The 21,917-nt window shown below is 46.0% G+C and overlaps 1 protein-coding gene across 2 annotated transcripts in view; it reads right to left on the bottom strand.

Annotated features, from left to right (window-relative positions):
• The window catches only part of tspan9a (tetraspanin 9a), a 386,869-nt gene that overhangs the window by 30,930 nt on the left and 334,022 nt on the right, over nucleotides 1-21,917 (bottom strand). For both annotated transcript variants that reach the window (XM_056281373.1, XM_056281372.1), the window contains 2 exons: nucleotides 17,986-18,177; nucleotides 13,456-13,530 (listed from right to left, as the gene is read on the bottom strand). In XM_056281373.1, the coding sequence (XP_056137348.1) occupies nucleotides 13,456-13,530; nucleotides 17,986-18,177 (267 nt within the window). The remainder of the gene's footprint in view (nucleotides 1-13,455; nucleotides 13,531-17,985; nucleotides 18,178-21,917) is intronic.

The following is a 21,917-nucleotide window of genomic DNA, read 5'->3' as shown; positions in this document are numbered from 1 at the left end:
GCGCAACGAAAAAGCCTGAACTACTTCTTCATTTTGTTGTGAAGGTTTAAATAAACTTTTTGCTGGATCAAATGTCTATCCATCCATTATCTGAACCGCTTATCCTGCTCTCAGGGTCACGGGGATGCTGGAGCCTATCCCAGCAGTCATTGGGCAGTAGGCAAGGAGACATCCTGGACAGGCCGCCAGGCTATCATAGGGCTCACCCACCCACCCACACACACACACACACACACACACATTCACACCTAGGGACAATTTAGTATGGCTGATTCTCCTGACCTACATGTCTTTGGACTGTGGGGGGAAACCGGAGACCCCGGAGGAAACCCACGCAGACATGGGGAGAACATGCAAACTCCACACAGAGGACAACCCGGGATGACCCACAAAGGTTGAACTACCCCAGGGCTCGAACCCAGGACCTTGTTGCTGTGAGGCAACTGTGCCACCGTGCCGCCCTGGATAGAGTATAAATGGCATTTCGTTTATTGCAGAACTGAATTTCGCTGAGCAATAAAATGCAGTAGCAATCGTCACACATAATCCATTCACAAACAAAAAAGACAATACTCTGACATGCTCTATTTTGAAATAAGATACGAATCACTTTGAAGACTGTGATTTTTTTTTGTTTCCCTGTTTGGAACCTTTGCCTACAGGCACCGTCTTATCCGTCTGCATGCAAGAAAATGAGATACAACAGGGTAAAAAAGAAGAAGCCTTCTGAGTATCCAATAAGTCTCTGCACAATGTTGTTTCATGTATGGAAGTCTTTGTTACAGCCTGAAATGAAACCTAATGATCCAGATTCTGCACTAACGAGAGGCAGACAAATGACTGCAGAACAAACAGGGGTTTGATCGTGCAACACTCTGACCCATTTTCTCCCTGCCTGCAAGAGGAGAAGACACAACCCATCGCTGCAACATAAACCTAATTTTTTTTCTTAACCTCTCTATGAAGAGAACTAAATTCTTGATTGAAGACCACGTTGTCGATGCTGGAAATCCTCAGGAAATGACACGCTTTGACAACACCCAAGTCAAACGACTGCAGTTGCTTTTTCGCCGAGCAGAGGCTGCCCCGCCATCATCAAGGAGGATATACTGTATATATATCTCATCCACAGGGTATTGACAGAGCCTTTCAGACAAAGCTCATCCTTCTCATTTTCGCAGATAGGATTTGTGTGGGTTCCCTCTGGGGTCAGCTAGGTCCATACTCAGCAGTACGGGATGGCACATTCATCACAGAAACTTAGTAGGCTTCCCACTCGGCCAACTGGGAGAGTAAGTAGTGATTTAGAGAGAGAGACAGAGCGGTAGAGAGGGAGAGAGAGAGAGAGAAAGAGAGGGAGAGACAGCAAGAGAGATCGACAGTGATATATGACTAACAGAAGAAGGAGCAGGGCAGGAGCAATGTCTTCTCACCCCATATCTGCTTTCTGTCACTCTGCAAACATGGGCGAAGAGACTGGGTAGTGTCTCTCAATCTCTGTCTGTCTGTCTGCAAGGTTGCCGTAATGAGCCCTTGGATCCAGCCAGTCAGAAAGCCAGAGAGGTGCAGGGATCTGGTCTTTTCACGTAGCTACTACAGATTTTAAAATCATTGTATTGTGGGCGTCCGGGTAGCATAGCGGTCTATTCCATTGCCTACCAACACGAGGATCACAGGATCGAATCCCTCTGTTGCTTCCGGCTTGGTCAGCATCCCTACAGACACAACTGGCAGTGTCTGCGGATAGGAAGCTGGATGTGGACATGTGTCCTGGTTGCCGCACTAGCGCCTCTTCTGTTCAGTCAGGGCACCTGTTTGGTGGGGGAGGATGGCGTGATCCACCACGTGCTATGTCCCTCTGGTGAAACTTCTCACTGTCAGGTGAAAAGAATAGAAGCAGCTGGTGACTCCACATGTATCGGAGGAGGCATGTGGTAGTCTGCAGCCCTCCTTGGATCGGCAGAGGGGGTGGCATGGTGACCGAGACGGCTCGGAAGAATGGGGTAATCGGCCGGGTACAATTGGGGAGAAAAAAAGGGGGGGGATCCCCCTAAAAAAAAATAATTTTATTGTTTTTCATATTTTCCACACTCTGAACAACATACATACAAGTAGATAATTTTCAAGGTTTTCTGAACCCCCCCCCCCTTCCCAAACATTCCTAAAAACCATAGGTTGCTGTCATTTAATTGCTGATTCCAGCTCAGAAAATGGTTAGTAAATCCAGAATGAGGACACCGGCGCCCGTGCTGTGGGATGCTGTCAGATACAGGTCCTAGGTTTGGTGACATAAAAACCTGAGGGACCAAGTATTCAGGGACCTATAAGCAGAGCAGACACACAGACAGCTAGAAGGAAGAGTGTTGTGCTGCCTACTAATGACCTCAGGACACAGGCCAGACCAAACTCCCGACACCAGCCTGATTGTTTTCGTACTTTTCGCCAGGGGGACGTAACGCATGGGAGGATCACACTATCCCCCCCAGTTCCCCCTCCTCCTCGGACAGGTGCCCCGACTGACCAGAGGAGGCACTAGTGCAGAGACCAGGACACATACCCACATCCGGCTTCCCACCCACAGACACGGCCAATTGTGTCTGTAGGGACGCCAGACCAAGCCGGAGGTACCACGGCACTTCGAATCATTTTGACCGACTTCTTTCTGTATAATTACTTGCTAAAATTAGCCTTCAAAGGCCTTACGAAGCGTATTCATTTGGAATGGAACAGAAACGGTGTTGAGGCCGCAGCTTGACAACAGCCTCAACAACAGTCTGCTATTCAGAAATAACTGACAGCACAATGCTTTAATTGACCAATCACAATTGAGAATTTGACATAGCTATGTAATAGCTGTAACAAATGTGGGCCACCTGAGATTATAAAGACTAATGCCATAAATGATCCCCCCGACAGCAATTAATAAAGCTGTTCACATAACTAACTAAGACATAACTAATAACTAACACGTAACTGTTCACATTCTTACTACAATAAAAGAAGGCAGGTCTTTCTTTGCACCAAGTGCCAATGTACCGAGCAGGAACTAACCAACCAGGCAGGAACTGTCAAGCGTGGACACACATATAGCATACTATGTAGACACTGTTGAGAACCGAAGTGGTGCATCCAGTCACAAAAGTCGCACTAAAATGACGAGATGAGATAGGGCTGCTCTGCCATGGAAGCATTAATATTGATGACCTTTGTTTTAATTCCCTCCCATAGTCCCTCAAGTTTAGCATTACTTCACTACTTTCTGCCTCTGGAATAGGCTTAAAAAAGGCTTATTAGATGCTGGATGGGTGAATGATACATGCCCTCTAGTGGGGGTCCCTTGTAAACTAGACGCTCAGTGTTGATTTAGTTGGTGGGACGCCTGATAGGGCTACTAAAACAGAGTATGAAATTAATGTACTTTTTCCTGAACCGCAATTTATCACCAATCAAAATATCCAATCCATTATCTTGACCGCTTATCCTGCTCTCAGGGTCGCGGGGATGCTGGAGCCTATTCCAGCAGTCATTGGGCGGCAGGTGGGGAGACACCCTGGACAGGCTGCCAGGCCATCACAGGGCCATCACAGTGCCCACACACGCACGCACGCACACACACACGCGCGCACACACACACGCACACACACACATGCACGCACGCACGCACGCGCACGCACACACACACACACACACACACACACATTCATTCCTAGGGACAATTTAGTATGGCCAATTCACCTGACTTACATGTCTTTGGACTGTGGGGAGAAACCGGACCCCCGGAGGAAACCCACGCAGATATGAGGAGAACATGCAAAACGTGGCGGAGGCAGCACAGGGTTCCGTTTTGTGTTACAAGCTGCCTTATTTTAAATGAAGTATTAAAATACTTCATTTAAAATAAATCAGCGGTCTCTGCAGTACAATTACATAAAAAAATAAAGAAAATACTAGCCTTGGTTCAGTGAGCACACCACTGGTATGAAAAATGAGCCCGTTAGAAAATGTACACGGTATATTATTGAATTTGTGACCGGTCTGCCATCTCCAGCTCAAATTGACAGGACAGTAGTGCCAAGAGCAACCCTGCACAGCCTGCCCACTGAAGGATAACCTTAGACATAGCGACCATATAATGGCACATAACTCCTCACTTCTTGACTTAAAAGTCCTCTTCTTTCCTTGCAGGCCTAACTGTTCTGTAAAAACTCTGTCATATGCTCTTAAGATCCAGTGCACGCCGGCGCAGAGCAGGAAATATACAGCAATGCTGACATGACAGATCATAATGAGCATTGGGAGCCGAGACTATGTTACAACTGTGCAGAATACAAATCCTCCCTTCTGTGAAATGATCTCCTTTCATGTAATTTCCAGTCTTTGTTTTGCTTACCTTGTTTTAAACCCTCCCATCTTCAGTCATGAAATATGGCTCTACTAGTATATGGGCTGCTATAACACACTACAGTTGAGTGCTACTACACCAATCTTAGGCAACTGCAGATGCCAACACATAATACTTAGGCTTCATTGCTAAGATATTTTATCAAGCACTGTCCAAACAACAAACATTGGCTGACTTTAACACATCCAATCTATCAGAACATATCTCTTGTTGCTACTGCTACTACTACTTTTGGCTGCTCCTGTCATGGGTCACCACAACGGATCATCCGTTTCCATCTCTTCCTGTCCTCTGCATCTTCCTCTGTCACACCAGCCACCTGCATGTCCTCTCTCACCACATCCATAAACCTCCTCTTTGGCCTTCCTCTTTTCCTCTTCCCTGGCAGCTCCATATTCCGCATCCTTCTCCCAATATACCCAGCATCTCTCCTCCACACATGTCCAAACAATCTCAATCTTGCCCCTCTTGCTTTGTCTCCAAACCGTCCAACCTGAGCGGTCCCTCTAATATACTCGTTCCTAATCGTGTCCTTCTTCGTCACTCCCAATGAAAATCTTAACATCTTCAACTCTGCCACCTCGAGCTCCACCTCCTGTCTTTTTGTCGGTGCCACCGTCTCCAAACCATATCCAGAGGTGGAAAACCCGGTACAGAAATTAAAAACCCTAACTGTGTCTTTACTCCACCCATGTACTAAACCATCAGATTGCACTGACTAGTTTCCCAAATCAGGTGGTTTAATACATGGATGGAGTAAAGACATGGTTAGGGTTTTTACTTTCTGGACCGGGTTTTTCCCACCTCTGCAAACATAGCTGGTCTCACAATCATCTTGTAAACCTTCCCTTTAACTCTTGCTAGTAACCTTCTATCTCAAATCACTCCTGACACTCTTCTCCACCCACTCCACCCTGTCTGCACTCTCTTCTTCACCTCTCTTCTGTACTCCCCATTACTTTAGACAGTTTATTTAAACTCATACGCCTTCGTTACCTCTACTCCTTGCATCCTGACCATTCCACTGTCCTCCCTCTCATTCATGCATAGGTATTCCGTCTTGCTCCTACTAACTTTCATTCCTCTTCTCTCCAGTGCATACCTCCACCTCTCCAGGCTCTCCTCAACCTGCACCCTACTCTCGCTACAGATCACAATATCATCTGCAAACATCATAGTCCACGGAGACACCCGCCTGATCTCGTCCGTCAACCTGTCCCTCACCATTGCAAACAAGAAAGGGCTCAGAACCGATCCTTGATGTAATCCCACCTCCACCTTGAACCCATCCATCATTCCAACCGCACACCTCACCATTGTCACACTTCCCTCTTGCATACCTCTTCCTCTTGCAATTTAAGAAAAAATACAGCAAATATCTTTTGTCCATTTTAGCCTTACTTAATGTCTGACTGGTAAGTCAGGTGCTGTAATTTCCAGCAGGATGTGCAATAGTAGTTGGAGTCTGTCCCAAAGAACCCAATATTAGAGATTAATATACCCCGGTTAGAAAAGCAGAGTCACACCCAATCTTCCTGGAAGACCTTCTTTATGGCCGACAACCAAACTACCTCACATCACCATAAAATCATTCACTTCTACCTGCTCTTAATTTGCCAAATCCACCACCCTATGCCTGTCTGCTAGATTTATTCTTGTGCCCACAACGGTTGCTGTACAGAGGGATGGTGCAATTTTAAACACCATTATGACTGTTTTTGTAAGTAAGGTTTGGTAAAACTTTGCTAGAGCTCACAAATCTTTAGTGATTTGTGGTTCTTACTATTGTTTTTTTATTTTATGATGTGTCTTATGTGGAGAGGTTTGTGAATTGCATCGTGCTTTCTAGCTGTATGAATAAGACTCGTCAGTTTTTTCTTAAGTAGTTAGCCTTCATTTCTTTATCAAAGAAGGTTGAATCAGTTCATCTGGATACGTTTATTTACAGATACATTTCATCATGCAGCTAAGTGACATCTTCAGTCAACCGTCTTTGATTTTCTTACCCGGATTATTCAGCATGCATCAAGACACTTAATTTCTTTAGTTTTGGTGGATTTGGCATCATCTGGTGGTCACAATAGTTTCCATACTGCAAATCCCAGACTTCAATTCAAAATTAACGTGATCCTGAACGCACAGAAAGCATTGTTGTGCAAGGTTACATGTTCCAATGGGCACAGATATTGCTGTTAACATCAGCAAGACAATCCAGCAGTACCGTACGTATTTTGGAGAAAGAAGACTGATCAACAATGTGATCCGACATAGTAATACTGAGCAACATATCAATCCACATAAAACATTCAATTTAAACCTAATTAAATGGGCCAATCATCTTCTCTTCCCCATTCAACATGCAACTTCATTTTTTTATTCCTCTCGATCTTTTGATGCAGACTACATCTTTCCTGTGGGCGCGCCATTACACCTGAATCTTTGGCAGTGCTGGCACCAATGAAAAACATAAAAACCATTAGCGGGCGGCACGGTAGCGCAGTGGTTAGCGCGGTCGCCTCACAGCAAGAAGGTCCTGGGTTCGAGCCCCGAGGTAGTCCAACCTTGGGGATCATCCTGGGTCGTCCTCTGTGTGGAGTTTGCATGTTCTCCCCGCGCTTGCATGGGTTTCCTCCGGGTGCTCTGGTTTCCTCCCACAGTCCAAAGACATGTAGGTCAGGTGAATCGGCCATACTAAATTGTCCGTAGGTGTGAATGTGTGTGTCGGCCCTGTGATGAACTGGTGGCCTGTCCAGGGTGTCTCCCCGCCTGCCGCCAAATGACTGCTGGGATAGGCTCCAGCATCCCGCGACCCCAATTAGGATAATTGGCTTAGATAATGGATGGATGGATAACTATTAGCAATTACAGAACACTAATAATTTGAATGCTATTGCTCCAAAAATGACAGCGGGAAAAGGTATCAAACATGGCATTTTACAACATAAAAAACTTACTGATGACCACTTTAATTATCCAAATGATCAAATCAAATTCAGTTAGAAAGATGAATAAATCTTGACTAAATATATGCTTTTACTATAGATAGCTATGTCAGATGCATATTGATTCCCCGACAAGAGCAGGTAAGCAGAGAGAGGGAATCTGATCTTTTTGTTGGCGTCCCTGTTTGGCCAAGTAACGCCAAGTAATGCCCTCATTACATCGTTCTCCCATTGAGGCCGGGCTGGCTTCCAAATAGGGTGACCAGATGCAAACTGTCCAAATGCAGGACAAACAGTAAGATTTTACAGGATAATGCGGGTCACACTTACAATGTCTGCTCTTTGTGGATTTCCAACACAAAAAAAGAATAGAACTTCAATACAATGTGTACTGCATCATATCACATTAGACGCATTAATTAAGAGCGTTTCATTAGGAAAATAATTGTAAACTCACTCTCATATATGACAAATAATAAACTTGACACCAATACATTTATATCCTGCCTGCGTTACACTCTTGCATGACAACATATGCTTGAAATAAATTGCTATAGGCAACTGTTAATAATGTTACTATAGTTAATCATAAGATAATAAGACACAGGGTGTTTGGCTGCAGAGAGCACTAATCTGAGAACAATCATTTACTGTTTAAATGGAGAAACGTGTTATCGTTTCATTTCAAAATGCGGGGAATTGTCTCAGTATGGGGGACATGGGACAAAGGGAAGATGCTGTGCAGTATGACGTTAAGCAGGACGCCTGGTCACCTTCCACTAAACTGCCATTTTATGATATCAGCTGCAACTCAATGATATATTGCAGCGGGAAATAGCCAGAGAATTAAAGGTCAGCAACGGCAAATCATTTATAAAGATCCTGTGGCATCTCGGCATCCTAAGCTCCCCCCTGCTCTCTAAACTAGGTCAGTGATGGCTAACCTCAGACCTCGGCCAAGGCCAGAGTACTGGGAGAGCTGACTCCTCTTCTGTAATTGGTGCTGGATAATACTAATGGTCAGGGGCCGAGTGTAATTCTCCCTGAGCAGAAGCCTGAGACGTGGCTTGAAACATTTCATCTCAAAAGCTCTTCGTTTGGTGTTTTGGGTGGTGCGAAACTTCAGTGAAGTGGCACAGCGTTCGATCCTTTCGTGCTCCCTTTGCTCTTCGGTCAAACTTCCCTTGTCTTTCTCAACAAGGTATTTTGTTGAATTTTGGGTTTTTTTCAAAACTGCTGTGCGTCCGGGTGGCATGGCGGTCTATTCCGTTGCCTACCAACATGGGGATCGCCGGTTCGAATCCCCGTGTTACCTCCGGCTTGGTCGGACATCCCTACAGACACAATTTGCTGTGTCTGCGGGTGGGAAGCTGGATGTGGGTGTGTGTCCTGATCGCTGCACTAGTGCCTCCTCTGGTCAGTCGGGGCACCTGTCCGAGGAGGAGGGGGAACTGGGGGGATAGTGTGATCCTCCCATGCGTTACGTCCCCCTGGCGAAACTCCTCTCAGTCAAGTGAAAAGAAGCGGCTGGCGACTCCACATGTGTCGGAGGAGGCATGTGGTAGTCTGCAACCCTCCCCGGATCGGCTGAGGGGGTGGAGCAGCGACCAGGATGGCTCAGAAGAGTGGGGTAATTGGCTGGATACAATTGGGGAGAAAAAGGGAACCCCCCCCAAAAAAAATAAAAAATAAAATAAAGATTGCTGATTGTAAGTATATCTCAAGAAAGGATGACATATTTTCCCCAAATTACAAACACATAACAAAAACCCCATAATGCTCCTGCCAAACCTCAGACCTCTAAAACACAATGAAACACGTTCATCTAAAACATATATTTGTTCACTTAACCGTGTCCCGAGATGGCACGCAACGCAATCAGACAAACACATTTGGAGAGCCATCACACACACACACACACACACACACACACACACACACACACACACACACACACACACACACACACACCTCTAGAAAAGTTGTGACTCTGTGGACATGGTTACAAATTCAACCATAAATTGAATCTGTAACCATCTTTTTCAAATTATTCGACCTCTAATGCATTTTACACTTAACGAGACATCGGTGCTTTCCACACTGGCATGTGAAATTACCATTTCATTTAACATGGGGTTCTGCAGGGATGGTTTCGACAAATCTGCAACCATAGTGTGTGAGTAGTGTCCTTTAGATTTTCTGAACGCGTCTCTTTTTATCACAAATAATTTAGGGGTGTTCTGATTCACACAAGCACTTTGTGTGCAGGTGACTGAAGAAAACTGCAGCAGCCTTCCCCCGACTCGCTCCTTTAAACTGTTCCTATAGGCCTGCACTTTCTGCTCACCCCACTTTTCTTCCTTATTCACCCGTTCCCTCCTCTCCTCCTCTACCTCCTTCACACCCTTCATAAATACTCCATCACACATTCCTCGCCTCTTTAATACCTTTCCTCCCTTGTGTGCCACTCGCCACCTTTCTTCTCTCAGCTGTGCCGACAGGCTCTCTCTCCAAATCCCATCTCGGCGCTTTCCTTTCCTCTTCTTTCTCTTCCTATTTCAGTCTTCTTTTCCTTTCCATTTCATTCTTTTCCTTTCACATTTTGGTTTACCCCCCCTTTCCTAGCTTGTTTCTTCCATTCCTCTCTTTTCCCACCTTTCTTTTCCTTTGCTCTCTCAAATCGGTCTTTCTTTCCTTAATCCTTAATCTTCCTTTCCTTTCTTTTTTCCATCTCGGTCTTCCTTTCCTTCCCTTTTCATTCTTTTCCTTTCGGTTTTCCTTCCTTTCCTTCCTTTCCCTATTTTTTTTCCTTCCATTTCTTTCCTGTCTCGGTCTTTCTTTCCTCTCTTTCCCCATCTTTCTTTTCTTTTGCTCTCTCAAATTGGTCTCTCTTTCCTCTCCTCTTCCATCAGTCTCCGTCCTTTTCCATTGTTGTCTTCCTCTCTTTTCCTTTCCTATCTTGGGCCTCCTTTCCTTTCCTCCCCCCACTTCATCCTCGACCACTTGCCCCTACCCCTGCCAGGTTGGGATTCCTTCTGCTGGGCTAATAACTTTCATTGATGTTCTGCTCAGCGTGACACTATGGTTGACTGCAGCACAATGAGGACATGGTGCTAAAGGTGGACGGCTGTAATCTGGTGTGTGACCCGGCCATCTGCTCCAGTCAGACGCCGGGTCGCTGTTGGGCCAGCCCGGGTTGTATTACAGCCCCTACACAATATTTAATCAAGGCTTCTGACAACTACACTAAGGGTAGGTGTGGTTGGCATACCTAGGAAGGTAAGACCTCACTGGGCTGAGGAGGGGAGGGGGGCAAAGACAGCGAGAGACGCTAAACCTGAGCCGTCATGTTAGCGCCTGTGTCTGCCATGCACATACGTTAAAGACTCCGACAGAGTCTTAAACGGAGGGAGCGACAGAGGGTAAAATGAAAGAAAATTCAATAAGACTTACTCCAGGGCAGATACACTCGTCTCTTCTCTACGGCTAGTAAACAGCTTGTCACCCGTTTGGATCACAGCTCACAGAGACATCCCTCATGACTTAATGATGACCTGTTTGAAAGACTAAAATATCTATTTTGCAGGCGTATGTCAATAGACTTTCAAAAGCTGCCAAAAGCTGTGTATCTCCCAGACTTGTTAATAAATGCCTTGTGATTATAAGATCAAATAACGGTAGTGAATTAGTGATTCCTCTGATTGCAGCCCATAGAAGGGCAGCAGCCCAGATTTCGCTGGCGAGCAACAAATCCAAAAGAAAGGGGAAAGTCCCATCTTAAAGCCCCGTGTAACAGATCTGAATCTCCCCTCGTCTATCCCCTGATGTTCCTTGACACATAATAGCATCTGAATAATGCAGAGACACAAAATTCCTTCAAGTCGGTGCATGCCACATCCAGTCACATGCCGAGTGATCAGCTGACAACTGAAAACCAATCAAAGAAGATACATTTCAGGGCGATCAAGGTTTATCGGCTTCCATCAGCTCTTATGTGCAAACTGGGATAAACATTAATTAATCTGGGAGATGGGAGGAACATAAAACATATTTGTTGTTTACTGTAACTGGTGGTAGGGTGGGAGGTGGGAGGGCAACTCTCCCCTAACGTGCAGACACACATTAATCTGTATGCAGGAAATCCTTAAAACCCACTTGGCCGTCTTCTCTTAACTTCACAGGTAAGTTAGACGTGGCTGTGAATTCAAGAGGCTCCCCATTAAGATTCCATTGGAGGGATCTGGGTTCGGGGCTTTTTCAGAGTTAAGCCGTTAATATTGTGGAGATAAGGCAACAGACATATTTACTCCTGACAGGGCGTGCCTGCGAGACCAGATCCAAATCTTAGAATGGATTGGCTGCTAAATGAATTTCTTTATCTGCCTGAGAGACTAAGTTTGAGCAATATCCTTAGAACAGAAAAGGAGAATTAGCTGCAGTCCCGAGGGCTGGCAGCATGAAAACTTTGAATATTTTAATAGAGGAACGTATCAACACCATGTCCTTGAAGAGATAAAACACTTCACTGTTGGTCCTGTGAACATTTGTCATCTAGTGACTCTTGAATGGGAAGCATTTATGAGGCGATATGATTGAATAGCCACGAAAATCGGGTACTTCTCTTTCACATGGCGGTGAATGATGCACATCTAGAGCCGTGCTTAACCATCGTGTGTTCGTCGCCATTTCCATACATAGGAGGGGTCATGGGAAGTACTGATATAGAGCTTGGGACTCAATTCACACACACACACACACACACACACACAGGCACACATGCACGCACGCGCGCTCACACAGCTGTGGACCAATTAAAAGGAGCCAACTGGTGGGGATTTGGCTCCATTGCATTACCTGAACTTTGCCAACTGGATTACTGTAGGGTCGTGACATTGAACCTGTCTGTCTGAGAAGCAACGGAATATATATAAGAACCAGTAGTGGCTGGCCAGTAGAGGCGCTGGGGCGCCGCCCCCTTCAAAAATCAAAAGATGAAAAGCTACTTAAACATGTTAAATATAATTTAGCTGTATAATTAGGAAATAAAAGTGTTTTCAGTCTGTGAGTGCCTGTCAGCTGCCATTAAATATTGGTTCAAATGGTGTTTGGTTGATTTCTGTGTGAATACATATACTTCCTCGGTGAGGGGCGCCGGCCAAACGATATCTTATGTAAGCCCTCAAACTTTTGGCGAGCAGGTGACCTGAAGCTGCAGTCTGATTGGTCTCTTCAGAATTTCTGTGGGGCGCAGTTCTGTGTGCCCCAGACACTCCCACTTTTATTGGCAGCGAGTTGATATTGGTTTAATGTTTTTTGATCAAATGTGATTGGACAATTCTCGTGGCTGTCAATCATGTTCACACCCACCACCACGCCTCGTCTTGACTGTCAATCATCCACCATCTACGAACCCTGACAACATCTATAGGCTACATTGTTCTTCTTAATAACTCTGTGACTGTGAGGACATTAAAGCAGGTGTCAGGTGTGCTGCGCCAAGGTAAATTGCCCCCCCCCCCAAATTTTTTTTTAGCACCAACCGCCGCCAATAAGAACTGGGACATTCGGCAAAAATGTAATACGAATAATCATAATTATGTCTTTTATTTGTGCGTTTCTGTGCATAGGCTTATGCACGTGTGTGCAAACACAAGGTCATTCTTTTCCAAGGTAGCGATAAAAGTCAATTTTTTTTTTGTTCAGCCCTAAATCACAATTTAGTTCTAGAGAGCCTCACACGCAAAATTACATTCGCGCAACACACGACACCCCCTATCCTATCCTAAGATTCTCGATTCAGATGAGGAAAAATGCCACGGGGGGAAACCTCAGGAAGAGCATCATCCATCTCTCTTTCAGGATGGATAGACAAGCAATGGGTGCCGAGGGGACAGAGTAGACAAGCAGTAACAGATTTACAATAACCACTCTATGGAGGCACCTGATGATTATACAAGTTGTCAAAACAATGCACAACACATATAACTAATACATAAATTAAAGCAAAATAAGTTAAATAGAGAATCAATGCAAATATGATCAACTATAAAAAGGACAATGAGCTATAAAAGACAACACTTCACCAGTGCATAGAATGGGATAAACGCTTACCTTATCTGAATACACAAAGAACAGGATGAGCAAAATCACTTCTGTGAGCAGAATTATCAGCAAGACAATGAAGAACTGCCAGGGGAGAGAAGGAGAAAGAAAGGGGAGAGAGAGAGTGAGAGAGAGCATCTCCTTTAAACAATGCAACTTTCCAACACTGCAGACATGTTTAATTTGAATCAGAAGAAAAAGCACTCTCTGCTGCAGCCAAATCTGAGAGCCACAAAATCAAAGGAGAAACTGATCATATCTTAATTGCTTACTTTCAATACTTAAAATTTCCTGTTGAGGCACCCAGGTAGCGTGGCGGTCTATTCTCTTGCCTACCAACACAGGGATCGCCGGTTGGAATCCCCGTGTTACCTCCGGCTTGGTCGGATGTCCCTACAGACACGATTGGCCGTGTCTGCGGGTGGGAAGCTGGATATCGGTATGCGTCCTGGTTGCTGCACTAGTGTCTCTTCTGGTAAGTTGGGGCGCCTGTTCGGGAGGGAGGGGCAACTGAGGGGGAATAGCATGATCCTCCCATGTGCTACGTCCCCCTGGCGAAACTCCTCACTGTCAGGTGAAAAGAAGTGGCTGGCGACTCCACATGTATTGGAGGAAGCATGTAGTAGTCTGCAGCCCTCCCCGGATCGGCAGAGGGGGTGGAGCAGCGACCAGGATGGTCCAGAAGAGCGGGGTAGTTGGCCGGATACAATTGTGGAGAAAAAAGGGGAAAAAGCGCACACACACAAAAAAAAAAAATGTCTTGTCGAATATTCTCGTCTCTTTTTTTAACCCCCCCAATTTGTATCCAGCCAATTACTCCACTCTTTCGAGCCGTCCCGGTCGTTGCTCCACCCCCTCTGCTGATCCGGGAGATGCCTCCTCCGATACATGTGGAGTCACCAGCCACTTCTTTTCACCTGACAGTGAGGAGTTTCACCAGGGGGACGTAGCTCGTGGGAGGATCACGCTATTCCCCCCAGTCCCCCCCCCCACGAGCAGGCACCCCAACTGACCAGAGGAGGCGCTAGTGCAGTGACGAGGACACAAACCCACATCCGGCTTTCCACCCGCAGACACGGCCAATTGTGTCTGAAGGGACGCCCGACCGAGCCGGAGGTAATATGGGGATCCAAACTGGGGGTTCCCGTGTTGGTAGGCAACAGAATAGACCACCACGCCATCCAGACACCGCATATTCTCATCTTTTTTATGAGGAGGCACGAGATCCAAACACATGGAATTACTGATGTTCCCGCATACAGTATACAGCATCCCAGGTCATCTGAAAACAAACTAATGCAACACATACACACAAACCCTAACCCATGCACGCCCGCACACACACAGTCACTCATAAACATATTCTATGTCTGTTTGTATGATGCATTTCCATAAACCATATTCTATGTCTGTTTGTATGATGCATTTCCATAAAACATATTCTATGTCTGTTTGTATGATGCATTTCCATGAATTAAAATGCTTAGTTAAGTAAAATGTGCAGAACACAATAATGTGTAGGAATAATGTAAAAGGGACATATTCATATTAACAATTAATGTGGCGACAACAAACATACAGTGTAAACACAGTGACTGACAACGTAAGAGGCAAAGCCAGCAATTGAGAGAGAGAGAGAGAGAGAGAGAGAGAGAGAGAGAGAGAGAGAGAGAGAGAGGGAGAGAGAGAGGGACAGGGGGAGAGAGAGAGAGAAAGAGAGGGATGGAGAGAGAGACACACACACACACTGAGAGAAAGGAGAATATATTGGAGGGCTTGTAAATGTGTGAGAGTAGGAGGTAGGCGGCAAGGGCTCATTTCATTTTAACATTTATTTCCGACAGCCAAGTACATTCCCTGTCTCCTCTCCTATTGCGTCCCTCTGCCAGCCATGTGTGATAATCCCTCTATTTCCAATGCAAATCAACTCGTCTCAAGGATCATCTGTACTCTGTACTGTATACTTGTGTGTACATACATAGTTTTGAGATGCAACACTAGGCTAAATGAACAATTTTTTTTGGCACATGAGAGGAAGCAGCAGGAAAAAGCAACAACAACACAACGACCCTCCTACATTTTAGAACGCTCCATCAGTTTCATATTCTTTTGGGAGGCGTGTCGAGAATCAAGGCCAAAATGGAATTTTCATCACAGTAGCGAGAGCTCCTACAGCTATTTATTGAATTTCTGGGTTACCAGTTTGGCATATCACTACTAACGTCAAGCTCTTCAAAATCTGTTATTCACCTTTTCCCTAGTGCTGAGCGCTGAAGGAACACCTTCTGCAGACCAAAACTGGCCTTCTGCATATTCTCCCTCCCTCTCTCTCTTTGTGTGTGTGTGTGTGTGTGTGTGTGTGTGTGTGTGTGTGTGTGTGTGTGTGCGTGCGTGCATGCGTGCGAGTGCATGTGTAGCGTAGGTGTTTGCATTGTATGCATTCGCACATAATTATGAGGTCTGTGGTGTAGTTTTCTAGCAATTCACTCTTCGAGTTTTGGGCTGTGCTGTTTCAGCCAGATATTTTAGGTCTCTACTGATTTTTGAGTCTGTTGACAAAAAAAAAGGATGGGGGGGGTTGGAAGAGTTTACTGAAAAGATTGTCAAATCTTAATATATTTATATATTTCATATTTCTAACCCAAAGAGAGAGCTGCTCACAGAGTAACTCTGGAGATAGCGCTGAAAGGTGGAAGCTCAGATCTGCAGCATACGTCCGGGGAAATCTAACATCCTTCTAAAGCTGCCTGCACCGTCTCTGGGTTTGCTAATGGTGGACAGACAAAAATCAGCGATGAGGCATCCATGTGCTGCTCAACAGACTTATCTTTCCCCCCAGGTTCTGCCAATGATATAATATGCTATAGATGAAATACCTCCATCCAAAGGCTTATTTTGCAGTGACTTAATGCCAAACATCAGCAGCATGGGCAGGTAAAGCAAACTGCATCTGGCACTGAGAATTCGGTGGGGCTTTAAATTGATGCAGCAGCTTCAAGGGATTGAGGTCTTTGCGATTTAAAGCAAATATCAACCACAGCACCAACTTTTATTTAAAGTTAATATAAAAATGTACTTTTTCTTTTTTTGCCACTGAGCCACACAACCCATTCTGTCGCAAATAGCAAAGAGAGAATTTCAAGGGGGTGTCCGGGTAGCATGGCGGTCTATTCCGTTGCCTACCAACATGGGGATTGCCGGTTCGAATCCCCGTGTTACCAAGAGGTAACACGGGCATCCCTACAGACACAATTGGCTGTGTCTGTGGGTGGGAAGCCAGGTGTGGGTATATGTCCTGGTCGCTGCACTAGCGCCTCCTCTGGTCAGTCAGGGCACCTGTTCGGGGGGAGGGGGAACCAGGGGGAATAGCGTGATCCTCTCATGCGCTATGTCCCCCTGGCGAGACACCTCACTGTCAGGTGAAAAGAAGCAGCTGGCGACTCCACATATATCGGAGGAGGCATGTGGTAGTCTGCAGCCCGGATCGGCAGAGGGGGTGGAGCAGCGACCAGGATGGCTCGGAAGGGTGGGGTAATTGGCCAGAAACAACTGGGCAGAAAATGGGGGAAAAAAATCCATCCATCCAGCCATTATCCAAACCGCTTATCCTGCTCTCAGGGTTGTGGGGATGCTGGAGCCTATCCCAGCAGTCATTGGGCAGCAGGTGGGGAGATACCCTGGAAAGGCCACCAGGCCATCACAGGACCGAGATACACACACACACACACCCAGGGACAATTTAGTACGGCCGATTCACCTGATCTACATGTCTTTGATCTGTGGACAAGTAATTCATATGTTTCACAGAAACCTTTCTCGAAGCGTTCCCATTTGTTAGTTAGGATTTCTTGGTGAAAGCTATTTTCCAGAACGTTTTTAACAAATTATGCTTTTACAAAGTAATGAACCCCCCCCCCCAAAAAAAGAGAATTTCTCTCTCAACTTTATAATTGCCATAACCTCAAAATAAAAATGCTTGTTCAACATTAGGCAAACAGTGCAAAGTCGAGAGAGTATTCTGTGTGTTAAATAATTGAACATTTTCCATTTTTGAGCACAGAAGTATCAAGAACCATTGGGCCTGCGACATAATTCAACCATGTAAGTGATGCAAAAAGACCCCTGTCTGACAATTCTCTCATTATGCTGTGACCAAAACCATGGAAGAGACATGATTGTTCATTCTTAATTGGCAGAATAAGAGAACCCCACTGCTGTGCTTCACTTTTTCCCCTCTGAGCCCCGAGAGCTTAATCCAGACTCCCTGTTGAGCTTGTTATATGTCTAACTACTCAGAGGACCCCTTTGAAAGACAAAGAGGAAAACATCGCTGCATTTTAACTCGTGTGTGAACATTTATCTCTGCTTAGGGATCCTATATGCAAAAAGTTGCCAGCGGATCATTTGTCTGTCTGCGTCTTCCTGAGCGAGCTTGTGGATTTGAAGAGACAACAGGTGTGGCAGCGAGGAGGAGGGAGTGAATTGTGGCTGGTGAGTGCATGTTTGTGTGAGAATTGCAGGGGGGGAGCAGTAACTCACGCTCAATAGCAGGCACTTGTTCTCCTTGATGGCGCCCAGACAGCCGAGGAAGCCCGTTACCATGACGATGGCGCCGATGGCAATTACCATGTTGGCGGCGGAGAGCGAGGGGAAAGAGGGTGAGAAGGTGGCAAAGCTGCCCTGAGACACAGAGAGCCAGATGCCCACGCCGAGAAGCCCACAGCCGCATAACTAGAGGGTAAGGAAGAAGAGCAGACAACCAGGTCAGTTCAATATCTCCTCAGGAAGAGGAACAAAAATAACAACAGCTTGAAAGTTCATTTTCAGTGCTGTATTTTCCGAATAAGCCTGTAGTTAAAGTCTACCTAACAAATGAGAGTATTTAGCGTTCAATGAACAGATATCCTACCTGGAAAAAAAGACAAAAACAAAACACAGCTCTGCTAAGTAATTTGAACTTTCCAGTGGCCACCACAGGAGAGCAGCCAACAGAGCCATCCATCATCTTACAATCCCTCCAAAAACAAAGCATTTAGTCTAATTACCACAAATTAACTCAGCCTGATAAGCCTATAATAGCTCTGTGGGACATCAGAGCAGAGTTTTGGATGTCCGCCATGTTGGTTTGCAGGTGCGAGCCGAGAGCTCAGAGCTAATCGACATGGAGTTCCTGTCATCCACAAAATTAAAACCTTTTGCTTTAAAAAAAAAACCCTCTGCAGTGGACTCCACCCTCACCTTGGTGGAGCAGTTCTCCCTGGAATTACACCGTGTTACCCAGCCAAGCAATTTTGTGTGTGTGCGTGCCCAGCTGATGTCTACGAGCGTGAGAATGCGACGCTATTAATGTGAGAAAGTGTTTATGGTAGGCAGTGATTGGCAGAGCGGCGTGTCCCCCTGGCTGATGCGTTTGTCCATTTATCAGAGATAAGAGTCACACAGCCACCACTCAGTGAAATTTAAGCTAGCAGATAAGTAATGGCTTATTCTTCGTCTTTGCCAAATGGAATAAAACCCCCGATGCCATCTTGCCATGAATAGGAAATTCCAGCGAGATAAAATAAGGGAAATGGGCATCACGTCAAGAAATCCCAATGCGGTAAAATACAAAACATGAAACTCAATTGTGTTTTCAGCCCTTTTTTATTTTTAAACCCAATAAATAGTAAACCCACACACAATTAATATATACCCACACAGACACACACACACAGCTGAAGCAATTGTTCAACTGTACTGACAAATAGCACCATCAATACCATACCTAGTGTGGTGGCACTTGAGAGCCAACAGAAGCACTTTTAGTTTGAAAAATGACATGTTGCTGATTCTCAGAGTCAGCATCACTGTGCTCACAGGCTTAAACAACATCACGACGAGAAAACAAAACACAATCAAGAGACTTAAGATAGGTACATAGAGATGAGACTAATTCCAGAGTAGCTGAGAAAGCACAAGGTCTTGTTTATTATATTTATGTTGTGTTTCTCCTTGAAATTTTCTATTAGCGGTGAGGGGTGTCTAACCAAGCTAGGGGATTTATGGCTAATGTTGCAACAGGCTGCCACTACCTGGGAGCGCCTAACCCCCCCCCCCCAACGGGCACTGTAGGGAGAGAGTGCCTCGCTGCTCCTCTTCTCCCTCAGGGTGGGTCCAGGGTGCTGGCTCCGGTAGGTCTGGTGGCTAGCTGTTTGGACTCTGACGCATGAATTCCATTCCTCACTTGGCTAGCCACCAGCATGTCCCCAGTGCAAAATCTCCCTCTCCCTAAGGTCCGCTGGTTGAGGCCATCTTCCTCCACCCCTCCACTCTTCCCCACTGGGAGGGCCCAGCGCCCTTGACGATGACCCTTCCCCAGTCTTCTCCACGAGGCAGCTCCCCACTGTTCATCCTCACAGACCAGGAGAGGTGGTCACATCCTCCATTACAGGGCAGTTGGACTATGAACCGCAGGGTTTGCCGCTGGGTGAGATGCCGATGCTCCTTGTGGGGACGGAGGGAGCTGGCTGGCTAGGGCTGTTGTCCCTCAGCAACTGGTTGGAACCAGCTGCCGGCCCACAATGCAGCGAGGTCTTCTACTGCTGCCGTGACCCAAGCCAACGGTTTTCTTCTTGGCATGCCTTCCAGTCGCCAGGTCTGTATCTCTTTCCCGTCACGGGGGAGCTGTACGGGCTACCGGTGTGGCAATAGGTTGTCACTACCTGGGTTTCCCGGTACAGAGACACAGGCACAGATCATAAATGAGGGCACAACAGCCCATTTATTAAAACAATGCTTTGAAATCACCAGAGTTAAAACCCATGTAAAAAGACTAAAAACAAATGTTCATCCAAAGCCTCTTAAATAGAGCCTCTCTCTAGCTCTGGTCTCTTCGTTTGGGGTGTGGAACCAACTTCTCCATCCTGAGCCAACTCAGGACAGCTGGTCCACACCCCACTCTGTCACACCTATCTATAACTATATTTAATCCGCCAGTTACAGTTCAGTATATGTGCAAAGAGTGTCCCTAAAGGAGCCAGTCTCGGACCATCCCATTGCTTTGCACCCTGTTTCAAAAAACAAAAACAAAACCCTTAACCATTTACAATAAATTCCTGAAGTTTCAGAACTGAACTGGGAGAATAGTGTGACCCTCCCATGTGCTACGTCCCCTGGTGAAACTCCTCACCGTCAGGTGAAAAGAAGCAGCTGGTGACTCCACATGTATCGGAGGAGGCATGTGGTAGTCTGCAGCCCTCCCTGGATCGGCAGAGGGGGGTGGACCAGCGATTGGGACGGCTTGGAAGAGTGGGGTAATTGGCTGGATACAATTGGGGAGGAAAATGGGAGGGGGGAATAAAAACATAAATAAACAAATAAGTATTAAGCATTATTTGGTGGAACAAAAGGAAAATCTCTCGTATTGAAAACAAGTGATAAAGCAGACCACCACACTGTGTCAACATCCTACAACTTCCCTGCATGGACGTATTTTGGAATTAACCCCATTTCATTGCCCAAATGAATAAGAGAAATGCCCCAAACCATCGAATGTAAAGGTCCGGATCATTTTCTTATAAACATGCCAGTTTACATCCATGCTAGAGTTGTTCAAATATGTGTCTGGATAACCTGTCTGACGCTGGGCGCTATGTGGGACCGGTTGTCTACTGACATACTCACAAGCCAGGGGGTGCTACGGAGCATTGGAAATGCAGTGGCTGGACATGCTGTACAGTTTCAAGGTGTGCCTATATGTAGTGAAGTTGTTTGAGGGCGGGTTGGGTGTGTGTGTGTGTTGTACTTGTGAGCAGACCACCCACTAACGGCCATGGAAGGGGAAACCCAGTTATGTGTGTCAGTAGAGGAGGGAGGAAGGGGCTTGTGAGAAACAGCTCAAGTCTAGTGAATCCCAAAGTCTCGGTGCCAATTAAAAGTTTGAGCAACCAAAACCCCCAGTTGGCCTGTTGAACGGGTGTGCTCTTGTTAAACTATGACCTTTCACCTGTGGAGGCTGACCTTGAGAACGTCCACACTAACATGGACGAATCGAGAAAGGCGTTTTCATGGTAAAAACGGACAGAATGTTTTCCGTCCACTGTAGCACTTTGGGATCGTTTTCATAAAGTTTGCTGTCCACATTGAAACACCAAAGAAACCAGAAGCTCAATACTGATCGAAAGGTTTTTTGTTTTTTTTAGATTTCCCCCCTTTTTCTCCCCAATTGTATCCGGCCAATTACCCCACTCTTCCGAGCGGTCCCAAACTCTGCTCCACCCCCTCTGCCGATCCGGGGAGGGCTGCAGACTACCACATGCCTCTTCCGATACAGGTGGAGTCGCCAGCTGCTTCTTTTCACCTGACAGTGAGGAGTTTCGCCAGGGGGACGTAGCACGTGGGAGGATCATGCTATTCCCCCCAGTTACCCCTTCCCCCCCGAACAGGAGCCCCGACTGACCAGAGGAGGCGCTAGTGCAGCGACCAGGACACAT

This window comes from Lampris incognitus, chromosome 6 (genome assembly GCF_029633865.1).
Source record: "Lampris incognitus isolate fLamInc1 chromosome 6, fLamInc1.hap2, whole genome shotgun sequence".
Classification (NCBI taxonomy): Eukaryota; Metazoa; Chordata; class Actinopteri; order Lampriformes; family Lampridae; genus Lampris; species Lampris incognitus.
The sequence above is the reverse complement of the archived record's forward strand: the minus strand, read 5'-3'. Positions and strand labels throughout refer to the sequence as shown.